General features: G+C 45.1%; 1 protein-coding gene across 6 annotated transcripts in view; it reads right to left on the reverse strand.

Annotated features, from left to right (window-relative positions):
• Nucleotides 1–18,726, reverse strand: part of KIAA2012 (KIAA2012 ortholog) — a 35,035-nt gene extending 16,309 nt beyond the window's left edge. For 2 of the 6 annotated variants that reach the window (XM_078866007.1, XM_078866004.1), the window contains exons 1-16: nt 18,333–18,604; nt 17,643–17,805; nt 16,441–16,872; nt 11,868–12,015; nt 10,999–11,169; nt 9,950–10,122; nt 8,433–8,498; nt 7,802–7,937; nt 6,788–6,906; nt 5,426–6,014; nt 4,984–5,124; nt 4,406–4,789; nt 3,182–3,406; nt 2,347–2,424; nt 2,196–2,263; nt 1,705–1,780 (exon numbers count right to left, since the gene is read on the reverse strand). In XM_078866007.1, coding sequence (XP_078722133.1) covers nt 1,705–1,780; nt 2,196–2,263; nt 2,347–2,424; nt 3,182–3,406; nt 4,406–4,789; nt 4,984–5,124; nt 5,426–6,014; nt 6,788–6,906; nt 7,802–7,937; nt 8,433–8,498; nt 9,950–10,122; nt 10,999–11,169; nt 11,868–12,015; nt 16,441–16,872; nt 17,643–17,747 — 2,911 coding nt within the window. In that variant the 5' untranslated portion in view covers nt 17,748–17,805; nt 18,333–18,604. Of the gene's footprint in view, nt 1–1,704; nt 1,781–2,195; nt 2,264–2,346; nt 2,425–3,181; nt 3,407–4,405; nt 4,790–4,983; nt 5,125–5,425; nt 6,015–6,787; nt 6,907–7,801; nt 7,938–8,432; nt 8,499–9,949; nt 10,123–10,987; nt 11,170–11,867; nt 12,016–16,440; nt 16,873–17,642; nt 17,809–18,332; nt 18,605–18,626 lie in introns of those variants that run through there. The other 4 variants (XM_078866005.1, XM_078866006.1, XM_078866008.1 and 1 more) reach the window with 4 other exon arrangements.
• Between the last annotated feature and the right edge of the window lie 1,376 nt (nt 18,727–20,102).

Consider the following 20,102-nt stretch of genomic DNA (forward strand, 5'->3'; position numbering starts at 1 on the left):
TGCCACCCTGAATCATGACAATTCATAGAATCATGGTTTGTAAGGGACTGAATTTTTACACACCGAATGTGAGCACTTGTTTTTTTATAAGCAAGAAGCAAGTGGTAATGACATTGTTGACAAGCTGTGGAAGGGAACATTTACACTGCTGTGATGACGGCCCATTGCCCGAAGCATCACATATTATATATTGTTTGATTTTAATGGAAACGTAAATTACTAATGTGTTGAAGTTGTTGTCCTTCCTGAACTACAGTCAAAGTTTACTTCTACAGCAAACAAATACAACTGTTTCGATTTAAAGCTTTCGTGACTGCAGGGATTCATCTTCTTGGTTCTTTCGGTAAAGTCACGTAGAAGGGAAGAACCAAGAAGATGAAACACAACTGTAACCAACTGTACCGAGTGTCATTTTAATCGTCCAAATTCATGAATTATCCAACAATTGTATTACGCTAGCTTACCATTCTATAAGCATAAACGTAAACCTTCATATTCTGCACTTCTTCTTTCTTACGGGTTAATAACAGCAGATTAAAGATGTAATTTTAGATTTGTTATGCACTCAATTGTCTGTTCAGACGCAGAGTTAATCTTGCCCATTTCCTTTAAAGGAGTGAACACATTCTGCACTGTATCTCACACATGGTTCAACCTGTGGAATTATATTTTAAATTCATCAAGGGCTTAGGCTTAATTCTGCCCAGATTAGCTACAGTTACCTAGCGCAGGAGCCGTGATTGTGGTTTTTAATGCCCAGCTGCACATCAACAATACGTGTAATTGTATTGCTGTGTCCGCACACACTCGCTAGCTCCTTTACAACCAGAGTTGGCCCCATCACAACGCATTGTATATGGGCTTGTGACTTGTCGTTTAGATCTCACGCCACAACTAGGTTTCAACCACTCGTGATAAACCAGTGTTCTCAAGTGTAGCGAATTTATGGTCTCAGGCCGCTCACCAATGAGAGAATGGTCCACAGAAATGGATATCACAGAGCGATTGCTACCATCCCCTTTTACACACGTGGTAGAGGGTAGTCATTTCCCTATGAGAGCAATGGTCGTCACCTGACTGCTTGATGGTGTCAAGCCGGCCACTGCATTATAAAAAACAACCTCTACGACATTTAGTACTGCAAACTGATTTGACTGAAAGAAACAACTCTGATAATGGTAATGATATGCACTGTCCTTGAAGTTGATTGGTCCACACCCGAGACAGCTTTCCTTAGAGCCTAGTCTCCATTGGTGTTGGACCAGATGACGCCAAAAGGCGTGCATATCATTACCATTATCAGAGTTGCTTCTTTTTGTTTGCATTTTGACTGCTTGTGTTGTGGTTATTGCAAACATGATGCCTTGTATAAAGGTGTCAGTTTTATACCAGTTTAAAGGGTAAAACCTACTACTATATTTTGCCACTGGTAAAGGAGGTCTCATAGCGATTTGACTGAATTCCAGTTCTACGAATTGAAATATTGATTTTACTGTCAGGGTATGCGGGGAAATTATTCCCCCCTGCTGTGTAGGGTAGAGGTCATTTGAAAGGAATCTCAATGGTAGCTCTGTGATAATTGCTTCTGCAGGCCATTCTCTAACAACGGAAGAGATGAATTGCTTTGCAAGTAATTCTAACGGATCCTTTGCCTCTTGACTGCAGATACAAAAACATGAATAGAAAACAAAAATAGCAGCTCACCCATGACCGTGCCAGGTTCCGTCAGTTCAGACATTGTTACGGGACTCGTTACAAACAATCCACTGTCGGCAGCTCCCTGGTAACGTGCAGAAACAAAATAAATGACATCAGACCGCATCATTGCCCTCGCTTTGCTGTAGATACTAGAGGCATGCGACGCTTCATTTGACTAAAAAATTAAATTATCACGCTCACGATACATGTATCGAATCGTGCGAGTATCGATTATTTACAACTTATGAAAATGTCACGTAGAGATACATGGAGCGAATGAGATTGTGAAACTGAGAGAGAGAGAGAGAGCAAAAGGGAAACAATGCAAATGGTAAAGTAAAAACATTGATCAAGTTGCGGCTCTGAATGTTGAAAATTCGTCTAATTTTGAAGTTCAATACCATGAGCTATAGAGACTTGGTAAGGAAGCATTAATTAAGCAGAGAATAAATCACCGCGATTGATGATGATGGTTATGAACACGCGTGTTTTTGTACCTGGGAAACAGCAGAAAAAGCAGTGGTCCCCTTCTCAGTTTTTGTGTCTTTATCAGTGTCAATGTCACCTGAAAGAATGCAACAGTGGTTAGTAAAAGACATGTGTGCAATATCGCTAAATCTGTGGCAGTGAGTTCGTGCATAGGATTACGTGGGCTCTGTTTGTTGGAAACGGGAAGGTCTTGGTAATCCTCGTCTTCCATCACCCCAGACTCGACTGACCTCACGTCTTTTTAAACACACACACACAGACAAAGATTATTGTTTAGTCATATAGACTGTTGGGGCAAGTGCTTTTAGCAGAACACATGTTAAGACTGTCATTGCGCAAGAGACCATCTTAGTTTTTGCAGCGCTGATGTTTACACAACGAGTCAACCTAGCAGAGGTCCAGAACAGGTTCATATATCACTCACCACTGTTGTTAAACAATGTCAGGAATTGAAGCAAGGTCACCACCGAGTTCATCGCACAGTAACCGCGATGCCATTATTCCGTACAAACATACAAATATTTGCTTTACATTTCCCCACTCGTGTCACTGCAGTCTTAAGAGACATTTTACTGCGCAGGACAAATGGCAGCATTTGTTTTAACAAGGCGAGCCTAAACAAAAGACAGACGGGGCGATCTCACCTCACTTCCCACTGCAAACATTAACTCGTTTTCTCCCGAGAGGATTGCTGCTGTCTTGTAAAACGAGCATTTTTTTTTTTTACCAGGTAAGGCCCACTGAGCTATTTTTCAGAAGCGACCAGGCCGAAACGTCGTGAGAATTATTTTATAATGTTTTATTTTTATTATTTTATTATTTCCATTCTACGTGACTTTACCGAAAGAACCAAGAAGATGAATCCCTGCAGTCACGAAAGCTCTAAATCGAAATTTGGCCACAAACAGTAGCTCAACGAAGCCGGCTCATCGGAGTGGACGTTTATAGCAGCGATCAAGATCTGTGCGTGGTGCTAAAGGTGCGGCCGGCGTACCTTCGTCTCCTCCTCTCCGCTGCGAGGCCCCCAGGAGCGCGTTCCACTGCCGCTCATGTGCCGCAGCGTTGTGCTCCATGCTCACGTTAAACACGAGCACATCTCCAGCGCCGTCTTGCCCTTTCGCGTCGATGTAATAGGCGGCTCTCACCAAAGATAGTTTGATGATTTCCCCGTCGGGACCCAGGACAGCACTGCCCATGAAGTCTCCTCCCGTGTGTGTGGCTATCAGATGCGCACGGGGTAAAGGATGAACATAGTATGTTTTAGCGTACGATTCATCTGTAAGGGTACAGTTATAATGACGATGCCCACCGGACATCTGTGGAGCTACTGGACATCTTTCAAAAATAACGTCATTGCTCATCAGATTTCTCCAGGATAAACAAAGATTCTGATAAGCATAACGCTTTATAATCAACGTTTTTGGGTTTAGATCGCGTTATTTATAAATGTGTCGTAACCCTCCAACACCCGACACGGCCAATCAGTAAAAAAGTGTCACGTTGACAAAAGACAAATAGTTCACTGCTTTAGCCCACTGGTGTATTGAAGCGTGAAACCACAACATTTACAATTTTTATAATAACGTGATCTAAACCCAAAAACGTTGATTATGAATAATTTTGGTCGCGAAAGCCTACGTGTTAAGCATAACGCTGGTGAAAAAAGACGATTCGTTTATAGGTAACCAACTAAAATAAGGGATACATTAGGCAGAAAACGACATTTTATTCTTAAAGCCTCTGCACGTATCTCACATAGCTCAACACACGTACATTACATCTCTTCACACTCTAACTTGTCAGATATGGAGCGATCACTTTCACCATAATCAATCACCTGTTGAGAAGAGGGTGATAAGACATCAGCAGGCGTGAAAGAAGTTCAACATAAATACTGTACTTTAAGTAAAGGTGTAGGTTTTCAGTTAATACCATAGTCTCCGGATAATAGGACGCATTTTTTCCAACTATATTTTAAAGAAAAAGGTGAGGGTGCATCTTATAATCTGGCAGGCATATGTGTGTCCGTGTGTGAGAGCAGGTTTGCATGACTGTACTAATACCGGGCACGAGTTGGCCATGTGGCTTACTTTCCGGAGGGTGCTATAATACGTAGAAGATGGTAATAAGTGCTCGTCACGAAAACAAATTCAGCGTTCACGTATTTTCGCCTTGTTAGTATTAATACAACAACAAAAAACACAGCAGAATCACCGACCTCTCAGCTCTTCGGGTAAATTCCCTTTCACTACGGTCGTCCCTTCGCCACCTGCCGCCTTCGCGTTGCTGCCCGCGGCCTTGGGGACGCCTTTAGTGACTCCGCCGTTGAGCTTGTTGCTCGAGCTGTTGCCCGCTCCCTCGGTGCCGCCCTCAAACGTGATGCTGCAGGCTCCGGCCTTCACACCGCTGCCCTCGGCCGCGTCTGCGGGCTTCATGCTGCCACCCCCGGTCCTCGCGCCGGCTGCCCCAGAAGCGGCGGTGGCACCGCCAGGCTTAGCACCACCCCGTTCGGCCTTGGCGCCGCTAACCTCGCCGGCTCCCACGTTAACCCCGGTGGCCACTGGGGGAAACTCGAGGTCGACGTCTACAGTTTGTGCTACCTCTGAGGAAAAGGAAGAAAAAAATATGATGAGAATAATATCTCGCAATAGCAAAAAAGAGGGGAGAATACGTGTAAATGCATCGTCTCGAGTAGTGAATTACTACACAACTGACAAAATCTGGGACTTTAAATATGCCGGGAAGACCTCAAAAAGGGGACATTCCTAGGAAAACCAGGATGGGTAGAAACCCTACCTATGTCCTCTGGGTTGATGACAATGTCTCTGCCGGCCTTGTCGCCCTTGATGCCCATGTCTTGTGCACCCTTGCCTCCCTTGTTGCTTCTCGCACTGTCATGGCTGCCGGGCCCCTTTTTCCCAAGAAGCTGCCACTCATCTGAAGGATGAGGGTAATGAATAATCGCAAACAAATATATTTATTCACCGGTATCCCCACATACACATCTTTAGATTAATTCTAAACAATTGTTATTAAAATCATCCGGAATTTCATATCGAGCCACAATTTTCTCAGATTTTTCATGTTAATCCAAGAATCTAGAACAAATTCCATATTAAATTTTATTAACATTTAACACGTGAAAAAACATTTGAAACACTGTAGCATTCCCCACACATTGACAGTTTACTGTCCCTATAGTCACATCAAATACAAAGGTGCTTCATGTAATGCTTACATTGAGAGCTTTCACCTGCAGCCATCTGACCAACAACTGAAGGTCCCTCCACATCCGTCGCTCGCCTGACCGGTTGTCCTGAGCTGCTGGCAACGACCGCATCACCCCAGTGAACACCTGGCACTCCATCTCTCTCTTTAGCTGCACAGACAGGCTCATCTACAGGCGGCAACGAAACTTGAGCTTTGGTCGCTCCACGATCCGGGGAACGATCCCGCTGTGGCTTGACGAAAGTGACGGCACCTTGGTCGGTTCGTGCCATTCTATTCACTCCAGCGTCTCTGGCAACTTGGCCGTGTCGGGCGCCGCCTGTTGCTGGCTTTGCCCGGGCCGCCTCGAACGGTGTGACGCCTCCCCGCGTGGCCCCCTGTTTGATTAAGCCCCACGTCCTACCAACGCGGTCCTGAACGGGGCCGATGCCTTGCCCCATCGTGGGTGACCTGCCCTGGGAGATGGACGGCAGCAGTGGTTGAGGAGGTCCCTTCCTCTGCTCTGCCTCCTCCTCCGTGTTATCCCCGGCCTGTTGCTTCTGGGGAGTGGCAGGAGGCTCCATCGTAATGAGCGGCAGCTTCACGCCATCGGACGGTGGCTGCCGGTGCACAAAAACACACAAAGGCGCGGAGGTGGTTTTGCTCACGGCCAAATGTGCATGCTCCGCCACCACGTCCATGAGGGTGATCTCACACCGTTAATTTTAGAACGTATGTGTTGCTGGTATTCGAGGTTAGACCACGTGTCAAACATTGGTTCTCTCAAACAAGTGTAATCAATTTCCAGGAGTTGAATTGAAGAAGATAACCGGAGCGATTTGTGGTGGCGAAAGCTTGAGAGAAGTAAGGCTCAACACGTGGCCTAACCCCCAGAAGAAGATCACATTTTGCTCGTACTATTATGCTGCTTTACGCCAGTGCCTTACGAGCAATGTCAAAGACATTGTTGTTGGTCATTGGATAGGGGTTGGTCGGTAGTTCACGTAGGGTTATTACTCATTAACTAGAAGACAGGGCCTCCAAGCCAGAAGTGCAGGTACAGCAGTCTGTGGTTTGGCCCTCACTTGTGCCAGCGAGTCAACAAGTGCAGTTAAGTCCGTTTAAATCAGCAAGTGTGAACGAGAATAATGTGGTGTTGGTACAGATGTGGATTAGCAACGCGTTGCATATATACCTGCCGAAAGGCTTGCACACTTTCGTTTTAAAACAAATTGCCCTCATAGAAAACAAATGTGATCATAGCATGCTGGCTACCAGGTGAAGGGCCCAACATATGTTACAAGTGATCTGGTTTACAGTACCAGCATAGCCTAGTCAGTTACATAAAAAACAATTGAATGACGTAATAAGTATGCCGATTGAGATCACTCACTGGCTTTCTTGCCGGTTCCTTCGAGATAGTCTCTGTAACAGCAGGAAAGCGCGACATCCCCCTGTCCTCTTCTCCATATCCCGAGTCTCGTTTGTCCACAGCCAGAGCCTTCGCCGAAACTTGTAAGTGTCAAAAGACAAGTTTTTCGGAAAATGCGTTAAACTTCGCAGCCATGTTAAAGTCGCATTGAATGAGAAAACCGCGAGGAAAGAAAACAACAAAGTTGAGATGTGTGAGAGAACTAAACTGACGAAACATGTAAGGTGTTGATCAGCACTAGATGCTGGGCTTGGGAAACCTGTCCAACAGTACGAGTAAAACCTATCTCATTAGCGTTGATATGTGAGCGGGCGCTATTGGGGGATACTGTAATATTGTCGACGTCTGTGAAATAAACTTTGATATCCATGTGCTTATCCATAGATAATGGCGGATAATAGGATGGACGTATTGGCACTTCTAAATCCCTCTTTTTATCTGGAAAAAAATGCAAATGGGATTAATTTTTCACTTTTGGGAGACTGCTTTTGAATGACTTATCCATGGATAAATGTGAGTAAGGAGCCATCTGCAGATAACAGGATGTGTCACAGATCAACAGAGCCTGTGGTTACTTGAGATGCAGGAAATAATACCACAGACAAATCGAGGTGCATTGTATTTCAGAATGTGATCATTGGTGATTTATGATGCTAATGATGATGTTACTACTGCTGGTGCTGATGATGATGAAAATGATGATTACTATCACCCCATTAGGTGTTTTCAGGTTGTACCGCATTCAGAAATGGAATATTCAGTGTTTAAAGAAGCTTCCAGCATGTAGGACATAGTGCCAAACAACACGTGGTACAACCCACATACTCACCGGGTTGTATGACCCGAAAACCGATGGGAATGCTATTCGGCACAACCACGAAAAACCTACGCAGTGATCATTACCATGTCAGGATGATGTATCTAGCCGTATAGAGCACTAAGTCGGCATGTAAGTCGTTAAAGATGAAAACTTACTGCTGACATTCCTGCGGTTTCCAGCGAGCGAGCCACCATAAAATGATGCGAAGGATCTGTTTTCCTCCGGGCTGCGGAGATGAGAGGTGTCAATGAGAGTCCGATGTAGTGGTGGAGGTCTCTCCCGCACTGCGGGCTGCAGTCAAAGGCAAGGAAAATAAGGAAACAAAGGCCTCTTTTAAAAACACGGTTGCACGGCCATAACAAAGCCAACATTTAACCTACCCCGCATTGTGTAAGAACTTAAGGACATTAAAACGAATAAATGTTGCTTATCTCGTCTTTAAAAAAAGAATATATATTTTAAACCCAATATATAATGTGTATATGATCAAATAACATCATATAAATGTTATTCCATAGCTGCATGAAAGGCTCCACGTTGCAGTGTCAGTTATGGGCGTTGATTGACCATACTTCCAACATCAGCATGCTTTGTCGGTGCGGGTTAGTGAAGGTGGGTGTTATGAATAGTTCAGATATCGCTCATCATCGACGCAAAAGAGCGTTGCCGGGAATCTCAAGGTACGTCACCGTGTTCCTAGCGTAGTTGGCTAAACACATGTTTTATAATAAAGCAGTATGTACCAAAACACAATGAAAAAATGTGAACTTAAACTTCTCCACTTACTGATATATGAGCACCAATAGGAGGTAGCCTGCTGGATTTTAGGGCATCAATCTTGCTTATGGTTTCCTGTAGACAGATATACAGATGCCCTTTAGGGGGAAAAAAACAGGTAAAAAGGCCACTGAGGCTAAAAGTCTCTCTTTCAAGGGAAACCCGGGTCACAAATCAAAATCGTTAGTTCATTTGGGCATTCGTGCCATTCTTCTAGCACACGGCTATCAAGAAGGTGTGTTCGCACAGATGTTTGTAGTCTGCGGTAGTTTCACAGTGGGTAGCAATGTTTCTACGCGGATTCACCCAATTAGGTAAAATAATACAATGCCGATTTAAAGCTTTCGTGACTGCAGGGATTCATCTTCTTGGTTCTTTCGGTAAAGTCACAGGTCTGTCGGAAAGACTTCAGACGCTGTCTTTCCGACAGACCTGTTCTTCACCTGAGGACGGCTGCTTGCGTTGTGGCCGAAACGTCGTGAGAATAATTTTATGATGTTTTATTTTTATTATTTTATTATTTACCTTCTACGTGACTTTACCGAAAGAACCAAGAAGAAAATACAATGCCGTTCGCATTCACAAATAAAGGCAAATAGTAATCAAGCACGATTGGAATATCAACGATTTAACATGTAGGCTTTAGTACAGACATTGGACAGGAAATGCAAGATTAATGGGCTCGCATAATGCGCGTGCATAATGTGCGTTGATTCATGAATCCCCCCCCAACTTCGTGCAAGAAGAGTGCACAAGTGTTGTCATCACATCTACGCCTCTATTTAAGGAACGAAACAGGTGGACTTCTCCACAAATCTGGCTGTCGCCTGATGAAGCTAGTTGTAATTACTGGCGAAACGTCGTACTCAGATTGTAAATGTTGTGGCTTGGCTCTCCAACACACCGGTGTGCTGTACTGGTAACGAATTGGCCACGTTCTGTTTACGTGACAAACCTAATTGGCTGTGTCGGGTGGTGGCGGGTTTAACGACACATTTATATATTTACGCAATCTAACCCAAAAAAAAACCTGTATTATGAACCAGTAAGCAATGTAAAAAATCATTTAAAAAACCTTAAAATAAGTGTGAACTGTAAGAGTTTACATGTTTACATACAATTTAAAATATTATTTTTAACCGATTGCTCCACCACTGGTTTCTCCATCCATCTATCAGACTATTCCGTCTCATCCATACTGTAACCAACCACAGAACAGCAGGTGATGACACTTCTCTTTCTGTTTCTTCCCCTCTTGCACTGCTCCTCTTTGGAATTGCCATCGATTCTCTCTTTTCCCAACGTCATGTAACCTTGCTCAATTCAAGAGGTGTATTTACTCTTAACTATCACTTAGATCTTCAAAAGTGGTTTGTTGATGATAAAACAAAAAAACACTCAAGAAATAAAAAAAACCTTTCTCCATCTAACCAAATTAAGGTGCTTTACATCTGCTGGTGCCACTTGAGAAATCCATCATATTTCAGATTCAAAGTGCAAATGTGCCACAGCCTCTGTCACCGTACCTTCACGATGCTATCCTGAGATGAAGGCTCAAGCCGATGTCCGTTCGCGGACTGATCAAAGCATTTGCCGATAACGCCGCACTGGCCGCTGTCAGGGAAACTTGAGGCACCGACGCCGTCCGGCAGTGTCATCTGCTTGCCGGAACCCTGCTGCTTCTCCTCCGTTTCATCGCCTGCAAGGCACCGCGTGCCGTCGTGATTAAGGAACACATTTCAAGGATAGGGGGCCATCAGTCGCTGGGTTTCCATGAAAGAAGTAGGAGAAATAAGATCAGAGTGAAGAGCTGGCACCACTGAGATCGTGGGTTCAAATCCAGGCAACCACCACCTGTGAGTATGATGGGTTTCTCAAGCACAGCGAGTTAATGGTCTCAGCCCGATCGCCTCGGGGAACGAGAGCGGAAAGTGTGATTTTCAACCACGTGGCGGCGAGTCTCTCTCTGCCCTCCCTGCTCTGAAGAAGGCCCATTGCCCAAAACGTCAGCCCGCCGTATATTTATCCGATGTAAGGCGGTGTTCATAGTGCATGTGGTTATTCACTCTAAACACCGAGTTCTCACACACATCTCGTTGTCGTTGTTTATTTTTCCCTTCCGGTTTTCTCATTCAACACGACTTACATGGCTGCGAGGAGTTCGAAACGAGGGGGGTGGCCGGGGGGGAAATAACCACAAATGATGACTTCCAACTTCTTCTTAGCCCGGCGCCTAAATCCCTCTGGCCCGCGGGCACTCGTGCAGTTACGCCACCCGCACGCTCAATAGCTAACGCAAATGTGTTTACACCGCGACTTCACGATAACTCTCCGATGCGTTTCCGGGCCGTTTCCACGTGTCGTCGGGTCCGAGACCTTCGTCGGGAACCGTCGATGCAACGTCGGACATTCTGCCAAGCAACTCGCGGTCAGCCCAGCAGCATATCGGAGAGCTGCATACGGCGCAACGGTGGAAAAAAAATATTCCACGTAGTACAGTAGTACTACTACATCACGATGTTCTCTGGTAACCAGGTGATTTTTTTGTGTTTTGTTTTGGTCACCGTCGGCATACCGCTCGCATAGCTGGCAACGGTCCTGCATAACAGGGTATGTCCGGGTGCCTGCAGCATGCTGCTTGTGAGCTGATACGGCTGTGGCGCTGCAGTAAGGTCATAGTGAGCTCTTCTAAAGGCGCGTGGGCTCCACCTGCCCTCCCGGTACAGCGTGGAGTATGAAATCCGACCTGTTCATAGCCAAAATATGCACAGAGGGGGAAGGGAAAAACACATATTATGGCTGTAGTGGTGATTAAAGCTGCAAGGATTCAATCAACTGTCACCGGTCAGGGTTGTGGTTCGATTTCAGAGTTATGTTTGCAACACTTGAGGCCTCTAGTGGCTGGAAGGTCACGTGAACTCATTCAATACAGGTATACAGTTGACTAATTGTCCTTTGGCTCTCTAAACGAAACAGCCACAATTTTGACTCTTTTGAGATGGTGGTCTAAAACAAGGCTGTGCGCATTGTACAAAGCAGTATGGTTACATCAGGTTATATGGAAGGCATAAGGGTTATTACACTATCCACTGGTATTCTGAGTCTTCACCAAAAACAAATATCCTCCGTATAGCCCTCACAGACTGTTGGGGCAAGTGCTGTTACCAAGCACCTATGAAGGCTGGTGCGGCACACGAGGGGGTGGGGTAGCCAGCACCATACCCGACCGCCTTTGTGGCGATGTTTACCCACCGCACCAGGTACTCATTTGAGGCTGAGTCGAACTCGGGGAGGCCCAGGACCGGTTAGGATATTCGTCACTTGGTGTTGGATGTGAGCGGGACTCGAACTCAGGTCGCCGGGTTCGTGACACTAACCGCAGCACCGTCATACCCCGCGCTGTATTCTCACCACACACTCGCAGAAAGGTCCGAGAATTCGCACCCGAATTGTGGAGCTTGAGCAGCAATGCCTCATCCCAAGAGTGAAACCAGTTGCAGAGGTAGCGGCGTGCGGAGTAGCCCGGACGAATCCTGCTCGCCTTCGCCGACGGAAGGGACTGAATGCTCGGGCAATGCTGGCCTCCCACAATCTGCACACCACAGATACCTCTTTTTTCCACCGCGTAACCAAACCGTGCCGGGGCCGTGCCGGGGCCGTGCCGAGTCAGCCCGGGGCGGCTCACAATGTTTTTTTCCACTGCAGAACCCGAGCCATGCTGCTGGCGTCACACGAAATGAACGAGTCGATGACGCGGGGAAGAGCGTGTTCTCACTGTACCAATGGACATTACACGCAATCCACGAGTTTCGCATGCATGATGATCGTGATTAACTCGGTCACGGACCCTGTTTGGCCCCCGAGTCAGATTCAGATGCCTTATGAGGCTCACGTTTCACGGTTTTGTTCGAGCTCAGCTTGGCAATTAGCCAGTGGAAACCTAACCACACATACCGTGAGAGCCCCACGCTGGCATGGCTGTGATGTGCCGGTGAAAAATGGATAAGAGAGAGAGAGAGTCCTGTTGCTCTCAGCTGCCCTGGTGAGAGACGTTTTCCGCCCAAAGTATAGCCGCAGTAGACCGTAGGGACAACACTGAAGTGCCGATATTCTGCACACTCGGGTGTGTATTTCTCTTTGTGGAGAATAAAATATTTCCCTGAGCCACCCATCAGAAGGGCTAGTTGAGTCTGTAGGAAGTGCACGAGGAACCAAGGTCTACACATGCGTCATCATCAGGCTCATAATTCACGTGTGGTATGACACCGAGCTCTCAAGATAATACCGCCTGGGGGAGCAAGTTTGGTACAGAGCTATAATAAGATGCACTTAAAGCCCCATGTGTATGTACTGGTAATTATGTCTAAATTAGCCTTGCAAAGTGGCACTCCTTTCAAAGGGACCCTAGAGTGTTTTCCCATGTCTTTTTCGCAAGCACAACCCATATTTCAGTTTCTTCAGCGAGGTGTGTGGCGTTATTGCGATATTTTAATGGACAATTATTGCGATACTGTAAACCATCACTACATTGCTTCCCATTTTGATCGTGATCCGTTTTGAAAAAAGCGGCATAATATCGGATAATTGCGTAACAGATCAATTAATTATATCCAGAGAAATGTGCAAGGGGCTGTTCAAATAATGATGAAGCGGCCGAGTAAGCATTGGTTATCACATTTTTTGCCTTCGGTCAACAAGAATGTTGGTTCAATGATATGCTTGCTGGAGGTCTTTTAAACATGCTGTCTTAAGTGCTGCAATTCTGCGGTATAAACCTTTCGTATTATTGATGTTTTGGCACACTACATGAATGTGCGTAACCAATAGCAGCGAGAAACAATTGATTCGTGTCATAACAAATATTTAAAATTTGGTAAGAATCTATTAATTTATTTTGGTACGTGCTGTATGAGTTTGATTCCTGGCCATGGCTAATAAGTGGCTTCAGGTATAACGTGAACCCATCCCGCACAGGGTATAAGTTAAATAACTTAACAGCCTATTCTCAATCCACTGCTGGTGAAATGCATCACGTGCCATGTTGGTTATGGGAGCTGTTTGACCAGACTGGCCAATGCAGGTTGGTGAAGCGGGGGGAGGGGGGGGGGGACGAGGTTTTAAGTAATGGTTCGGATATCGCTAGCCTCTGATTTTAGCTGTGGCCAGAAATTGAACTCAGGTCGCCGGGTTCAGAGCAGTGTGCGCACCACTGTGCCACTACGTCATCAAGTTTCTATTTGCTATGTTCATGCTACAGCACTTGTCCAAAGGCCAGACTGGAAAGAGGACAACTAAACCAACAATGTTTCAAACTGTTTGGCCTTGCTACTGTGCAACCTCTCAATCAATGTTTACTCAACATAGTAGCCAATGTTTTCTAGCCCAGAATGTTTGGCCTGGTCGATTAAGGATAGTGCCACAGTACTCAATTCTAGATTTGAAGCTTTCGTGACTGCAAGGATTCATATTCTTAGGTTTTTTTCGGTAAAGTCACGTAGGTAAAAAATTAAAATTAATAAAAGTAAAATAAAAATAAAATAAAAATCACGACGTTTCGGAGGCAACACAAGCTTCCGTCTTCAGGTGGGACCGTCACAGCACGATAGCTGTATCAAGTGAGAGCTATTTTACTTTTATTAATTTTAATTTTTTTACCTACGTGACTTTATCGAAAAAAACTAAGAATATGCCACAGTACTGTTTGCCACACTCGGTATGGAACTACCTCAGGAGTGTCACGAGAGTTTTCGTGGCAGATAAAGCCTCAAAATCTGGTGCTGACGAGTGCTTCGCTTACATGGGAGCAGCAGGTAGAAATTTAGTTTGATTGAGAAAAAAATTGGTAAAGCTACCAATTGTTTTTATTCAATGTAATGGTATCCCAGACTACCCGTATTGTTATCCGTTATATTTTCTGAATCAATGACATTGAACATAAAAAAAAGATATAGGTAGCTCGGCGGTCAGGGTGTTGAGCCTTCACAGCAGTACGACTTGTAAAAAAGGTGTCAGTTTTGTTGCCAGATAAAAGGGTAAAAAAGCAATTATCAGAACGACTAGGGTTGAAATGTGGGTCCCAACAAACTGTGATTATGCCACATTACCAAGTATAGAGAGTGGATGGTCTCAACTCAGTGACTGGACCAACTAAAAAAAGATTATCATATTAATTTAGGTTTTCCATTCAAATTAGCTAATGTGCAGCTTTGAATTGTTTTATATCTCGGTGTGACTGGCATGCAACTAATCTGCCTCTGCAGCAGCGGGGCAGGGGGGGTGGAAAAGTTGCACCCCTTCAGAGTGTGGACAATAAAGGTCACTTGAAGAGTGCTGGAGGTATTTCTGTGACATCTGCTTCTGCTGACCAATACACACGGGGTGCGGGTGGGGGGTAATGACAGTCCTTTGTCAGAGTTCCGAATGAACACTTTGTCTTGTGGCATTACATTATGCCGACAGCACAATTATATAATCTTGGTTCTTTCGGTAAATTCACGTAGAATGGAAATAATAAAAGAATAAAAATAAAACATGATAAAATAATTCTCACGACGTTTCGGGCACAACGCAAGCAGCCGTCCTCAGGTGGAGAACAGGTCTGTCAAGAAGACAGAGTCTGAATGACACACCCCAGACTCTGAATGACACACCCCAGACTAAATAAAACATAAAATAATTATTTTATTATGTTTTATTTTAATTATTTTCTTACTAAAACATAACAAAATAATTATTTTATTATGTTTTATTTTTATTATTTTATTATTTCCATTCTACGTGACTTTAACGAAAGAACCAAGAAGATGAATCCCTGCAGTCACGAAAGCTTTAAATCAGCATTGTATTATTTTACCTAATTGGGTGAATCCGCGTAGAAACATTGCAACCCACTGTGAAACTACCACAGACTACAAACATCTGTGCGAACACACCTTCTTGATAGCCGTGTGCTAGAAGAATGGCACGAATGCCCAAATGAACTAACGATTTTGATTTGTGACCCGGGTTTCCCTTGAAAGAGAAACTTTTCGCCTCAGTGGCCTTTTTACCTGTTTTTTTTCCCCTAAAGGGCATCTGTATATCTGTCTACAGGAAACCATAAGCAAGATTGATGCCCTAAAATCCAGCAGGCTACCTCCTATTGGTGCTCATATATCAGTAAGTGGAGAAGTTTAAGTTCACATTTTTTCATTGTGTTTTGGTACATACTGCTTTATTACAAAACATGTGTTTAGCCAACTACGCTAGGAACACGGTGACGTACCTTGAGATTCCCGGCAACGCTCTTTTGCGTCGATGATGAGCGATATCTGAACTATTCATAACATCCACCTTCACTAACCCGCACCGACAAAGCATGCTGATGTTGGAAGTATGGTCAATCAACGCCCATAACTGACACTGCAACGTGGAGCCTTTCATGCAGCTATGGAATAACATTTATATGATGTTATTTGATCATATACACATTATATATTGGGTTTAAAATATATCTTCTTTTTTTAAAGACGAGATAAGCAACATTTATTCTTTTCAATGTCCTTAAGTTCTTACACAATTCGGGGTAGGTTAAATGTTGGCTTTGTTATGGCCGTGCAACCGTGTTTTTAAAAGAGGCCTTTGTTTCCTTATTTTCCTTGCCTTTGACTGCAGCCCGCAGTGCGGGAGAGACCTCCACCACTACATCGGACTCTCATTGACACCTCTCATCTCCGCAGCCCGGAGGAAAACAGATCCTTCGCATCATGTTAAAACACCAAACTGACACCTTTTACAAGGAATCATGTATGCATTAACCACAATACTTGTGGTCAGAATGCAAACAAAAAACATACCCAAAAACGTTTATTATGAATACGTAGAAAGGAAATAAATAATAAAATATTTATTTTTTCGCTTCTACGTGACTTTACCGAAAGAACCAAGAAGATGAATCCCTGCAGTCACGAAAGCTTTAAAGCACAATTATAATAAAAGTGACGATGACGACCGAACGACGAGCGTGGCATTATCTCACCTGTCTGCATCCATATATCAAGATCGCATCGGTCAGGTCGCTGAGGGTTTTCAGTTGTGCGGTGACGGCGTCCGCATTCCTGTCCGGGTGTGCCGGCCTTCTCCGCGCCGCCCTCGCTCTTTGCTGAAGGTGAGCTTTCTGGTTGAGCTGCGTTTGCTGGAACAGCAGGGCCTGCTGATTCAGATGCTCCTGCTGGTGGGGTTGGACCTGCTGGAGGAAGCTCTCCGGCTGCGGGAGACTGGGCTGGTGGCCACGCCGCTGGTGACGGCGAACCTCCTCCTGGTAGAGATGCGCCGGGTAGGCGAGCTCCTCGGAGTAGAGGAGGAGGGGCCCCGTCCGGGTCGTGTAGGTCTTGGCCAGGCCACCGGTGGGCCAGTAAGGGCAGCGGCACGCGGGGTGCCGGCCTCCAGTCACCCGCCAGTTCAAATAGTCCTCGGGGATTGCAGAGAAAGCAAAAAATGACACGTAAATTTTGCCAAAAAAAATGTAACCATGGGCAATCTGGTAATGCCTGGGCTGCAATTTGTACAGGTGTTGGATAGTACAAAGCAAACCTCAGGAATTCTAGATTTGAAATTTTCGTGACTGCAAGGATTCATACTCTTTGTTTTTTTCGGAAAAGTCACGTAGGTAAAAAATAAATAAATGAAAAACGTCGTGATTTTATTCAGTTGTTTTTCTGTTATTTATGTTTTACCTACGTGACTTTACCGAAAAAAACAAAGAGTATAAACCTCAGGAAGTGGAGGCCATCTCGGCCAGGATCAGAACACAAACTGCCCCTGCGGTGAAGAGCAGACGAGGCCTCATCTGCTCTATTGTCGTCTGATAGGGGAGCTTTGCTGCTGATAATGCTTGTGATGAAAATCCTGCTGCTGCTACTGATGATGTTGCCCCCAGCTGTTGCTGCTAATTTGATGATGATGATGATGCTGCTGTTGATGCTGCTGAAAATGCTGCTGCTGATCATAAATGCATTCACCACACCTTACATGAATGCAGATGGCTTTGTCCATAATCAACGTTTTTGGGTTTAGATCGCGTTATTTATGTAACCATGGGCAATAAATATAAATATTTATTTATCAATAACGCGATCTAAACCCAAAAACGTTGATTATGAATAATATTGGTCGCAAAAGCCTACGTGTTAAAGATGGCTTTGTGTTGTGGATGAACGTACGTGCGTAAAGGAGAGTTACCTGAGGCTCGAAGTACACCTCCACCTTCTCCTGGCCATTCCGAACGAGCAGGCCAATGCCTCGGCTTAGCAGGGACAGAGGCATTCCTCTGTCACTGTCCAGCATGACGCCTCAATGCCGGCTCCCTCCAGACCGAACCAACTCCTCCTTGTCTCACGCTTGACTGCTTCCGAGAGAGAGTGCCAACCCTAATTAGCCTCGGGTGCCATTTGTTTTGCTATCACATTAATGAATCACATGCTCGTGAATTAAAATGACAATGTGTTACACGATTAGGTTTTGTTTTAAATGTCAATATTCTGGAATCGTGCAAGGCACCGTTCTTTCAACGTGGAGAATTAAGAAACAACATCGCGCCCATGTGTCGTGTCACCGAGAAATTGACATTATCTGGATCACGAGAGGCTCGGCAAAGTAAAGACGCGCCCTAAAGTTGTGGTAATGAAGTTACACAAATTCGGCTGCTCACACACCACATACATAACCTGCACGAGGCGAGAGGGTGCGTCTTATGATCCGGATAAAGAGGGTGGATGCAGTTTGTTTGATAACAATTGTAACGAACACAACCGGTTACACCGACACAATAAATGGAGTTCATCGTATCAACTGAGTTAGTGAGAAATTACACCTTTTTTTTACATTATAACAAGCTTGTTTTAAATAAATAAACGTGTCGACCTTACGTACACTTGTTACACGGTACCTTTCCTCCAGTTGAACATAAAGTGTGGTGTTACGGAATTACTTGTTGTTGACACTGGTCTCATATCCCAACGTAATTCTTTACCCCCCCCCCCGTCTCACGAAACACTCATCAACTAAAAAAAAAGTATTCCCTTTTTGACACCGCACTAAAATAACACTTCTTTTAAAACGCTTCGATGGACACAGCTAACCCCCATTTCCCTTCACAAATCGTAGCGGCGTTATCTGAAGGGGAAACAAAAAGAAAACGAGAATTTAATAGCAATTAAAAAACACCGTGTTGAAGAGGAGGATGATGATGATGAGGAGGAGAAGAAGAACGCGAAGCGTGCGTTGTGTTGCCGACTGCAATGCATCTCCAACCTCCCACCCACACTGCCACCACCACCACCACCCACACCACCACCACCAAAAGCCCTCTCTCTCTCTTCTCGCGTTGCCAGGCTCGGGAGGGCTCTGTAACTACAACGCCAATGCTCGGCCGGCCTTGTGCACAATTCACTTGTGCATCATTGGCTCGCCTTCTTTTCAAAGCAACCTTTTCGCATTTAAACCCCTAACCCCCACCCACCCGTGGAAGAGGAAGAATAAAAAAAATCGCAAAGCCACCGTGGGTAAGAGCTGTAAAGAAGGAGGGTTTGGCTTGCGTGGCCTTTTCTTGAATGAGCCGGCACCCAACTCTCTCCCCTCCAACAGATAAATGATTAACACGATGTCTACTTAAATCGCAATGCAGCAAAGTTGTTTGTTCGTTGCACAATATTCCTCAAGGACCACCGCATCCCCACCCTCCCTGTACCTCATTCTCTACAATAATTGATGTGTGTGTGTTCCATAATAGTTTTTTTGGGTTAGATCGAGTAAATATATAAATGTGTCGTTAAAACTCGCCACCACCCGACACAGCCAACTAGTAAGGTTTGTCACGTAAACAGAACGTGGCCAATTCGTCACTAGTACAGCACTAACCGGTGTGTTGGGAGAGCAAAGCCACAACATTTACAATCCGAGTACGACGTTTCGACAGTAATTACAAACAGCTTCATCAGGCGACAGTTAAACTGTCTCTGTGTTGTTGCCCCAACAGTCTGTTCAGGCTCTACCGGGGGATCTTTATGAATCCCTGCAGTCACGAAAGCTTTAAATCGAAATTTATACCGGGGGATGCTTGTCTTTGTTGTTGTTGTTGTGGGGGAGCGGTGGCACAGCGATTAGTGCGCTGCGCTACGAACCGGTCCCGGGCCTCCCCTAGGTCGACTCAGCCTTAAATGAGTAGCCTGGTGCGGTGTGCAAACTTCGCCCCTTCATAGGTGCAACTCGCTAACAGCACTTGCCACGACAGTCTGTTAAGGCTACACACAGTGGGATCTTTGTTGTTTGTAGTTGTCGTGTTTACGCGCCACGGATCTGCCTTGTTAAAAAAAATAACAAAAAATGTGCCGGGCAAAACTGGCTCAGCGGGGTCAACCGTGTCGACGAATTACTGAAAAAACTCAAAAAATAACCCTCGCGAGAGCGAAAGTCTGATAATGTTATACCGTATTAAGACTCCTCTGCCAAACGTGTTTTGGTTGTCATCACGAACGTTGTACAAACGTGGTCTCGTTACGCACACGCGCCACTCGCACACAATCACCAGATTGCAAAGGAGGCTACGGCACACGTGAAGTAGTAGCAATTGATGGCAACAGATGGCAGCAAATCACAAGCGGAACAACAACCACAAAAAAGCACGCACTGTACATCGCTTGT

This window comes from Lampetra fluviatilis, chromosome 21 (assembly GCF_964198595.1).
Source record: "Lampetra fluviatilis chromosome 21, kcLamFluv1.1, whole genome shotgun sequence".
NCBI classification, from domain to species: domain Eukaryota; kingdom Metazoa; phylum Chordata; class Hyperoartia; order Petromyzontiformes; family Petromyzontidae; genus Lampetra; species Lampetra fluviatilis.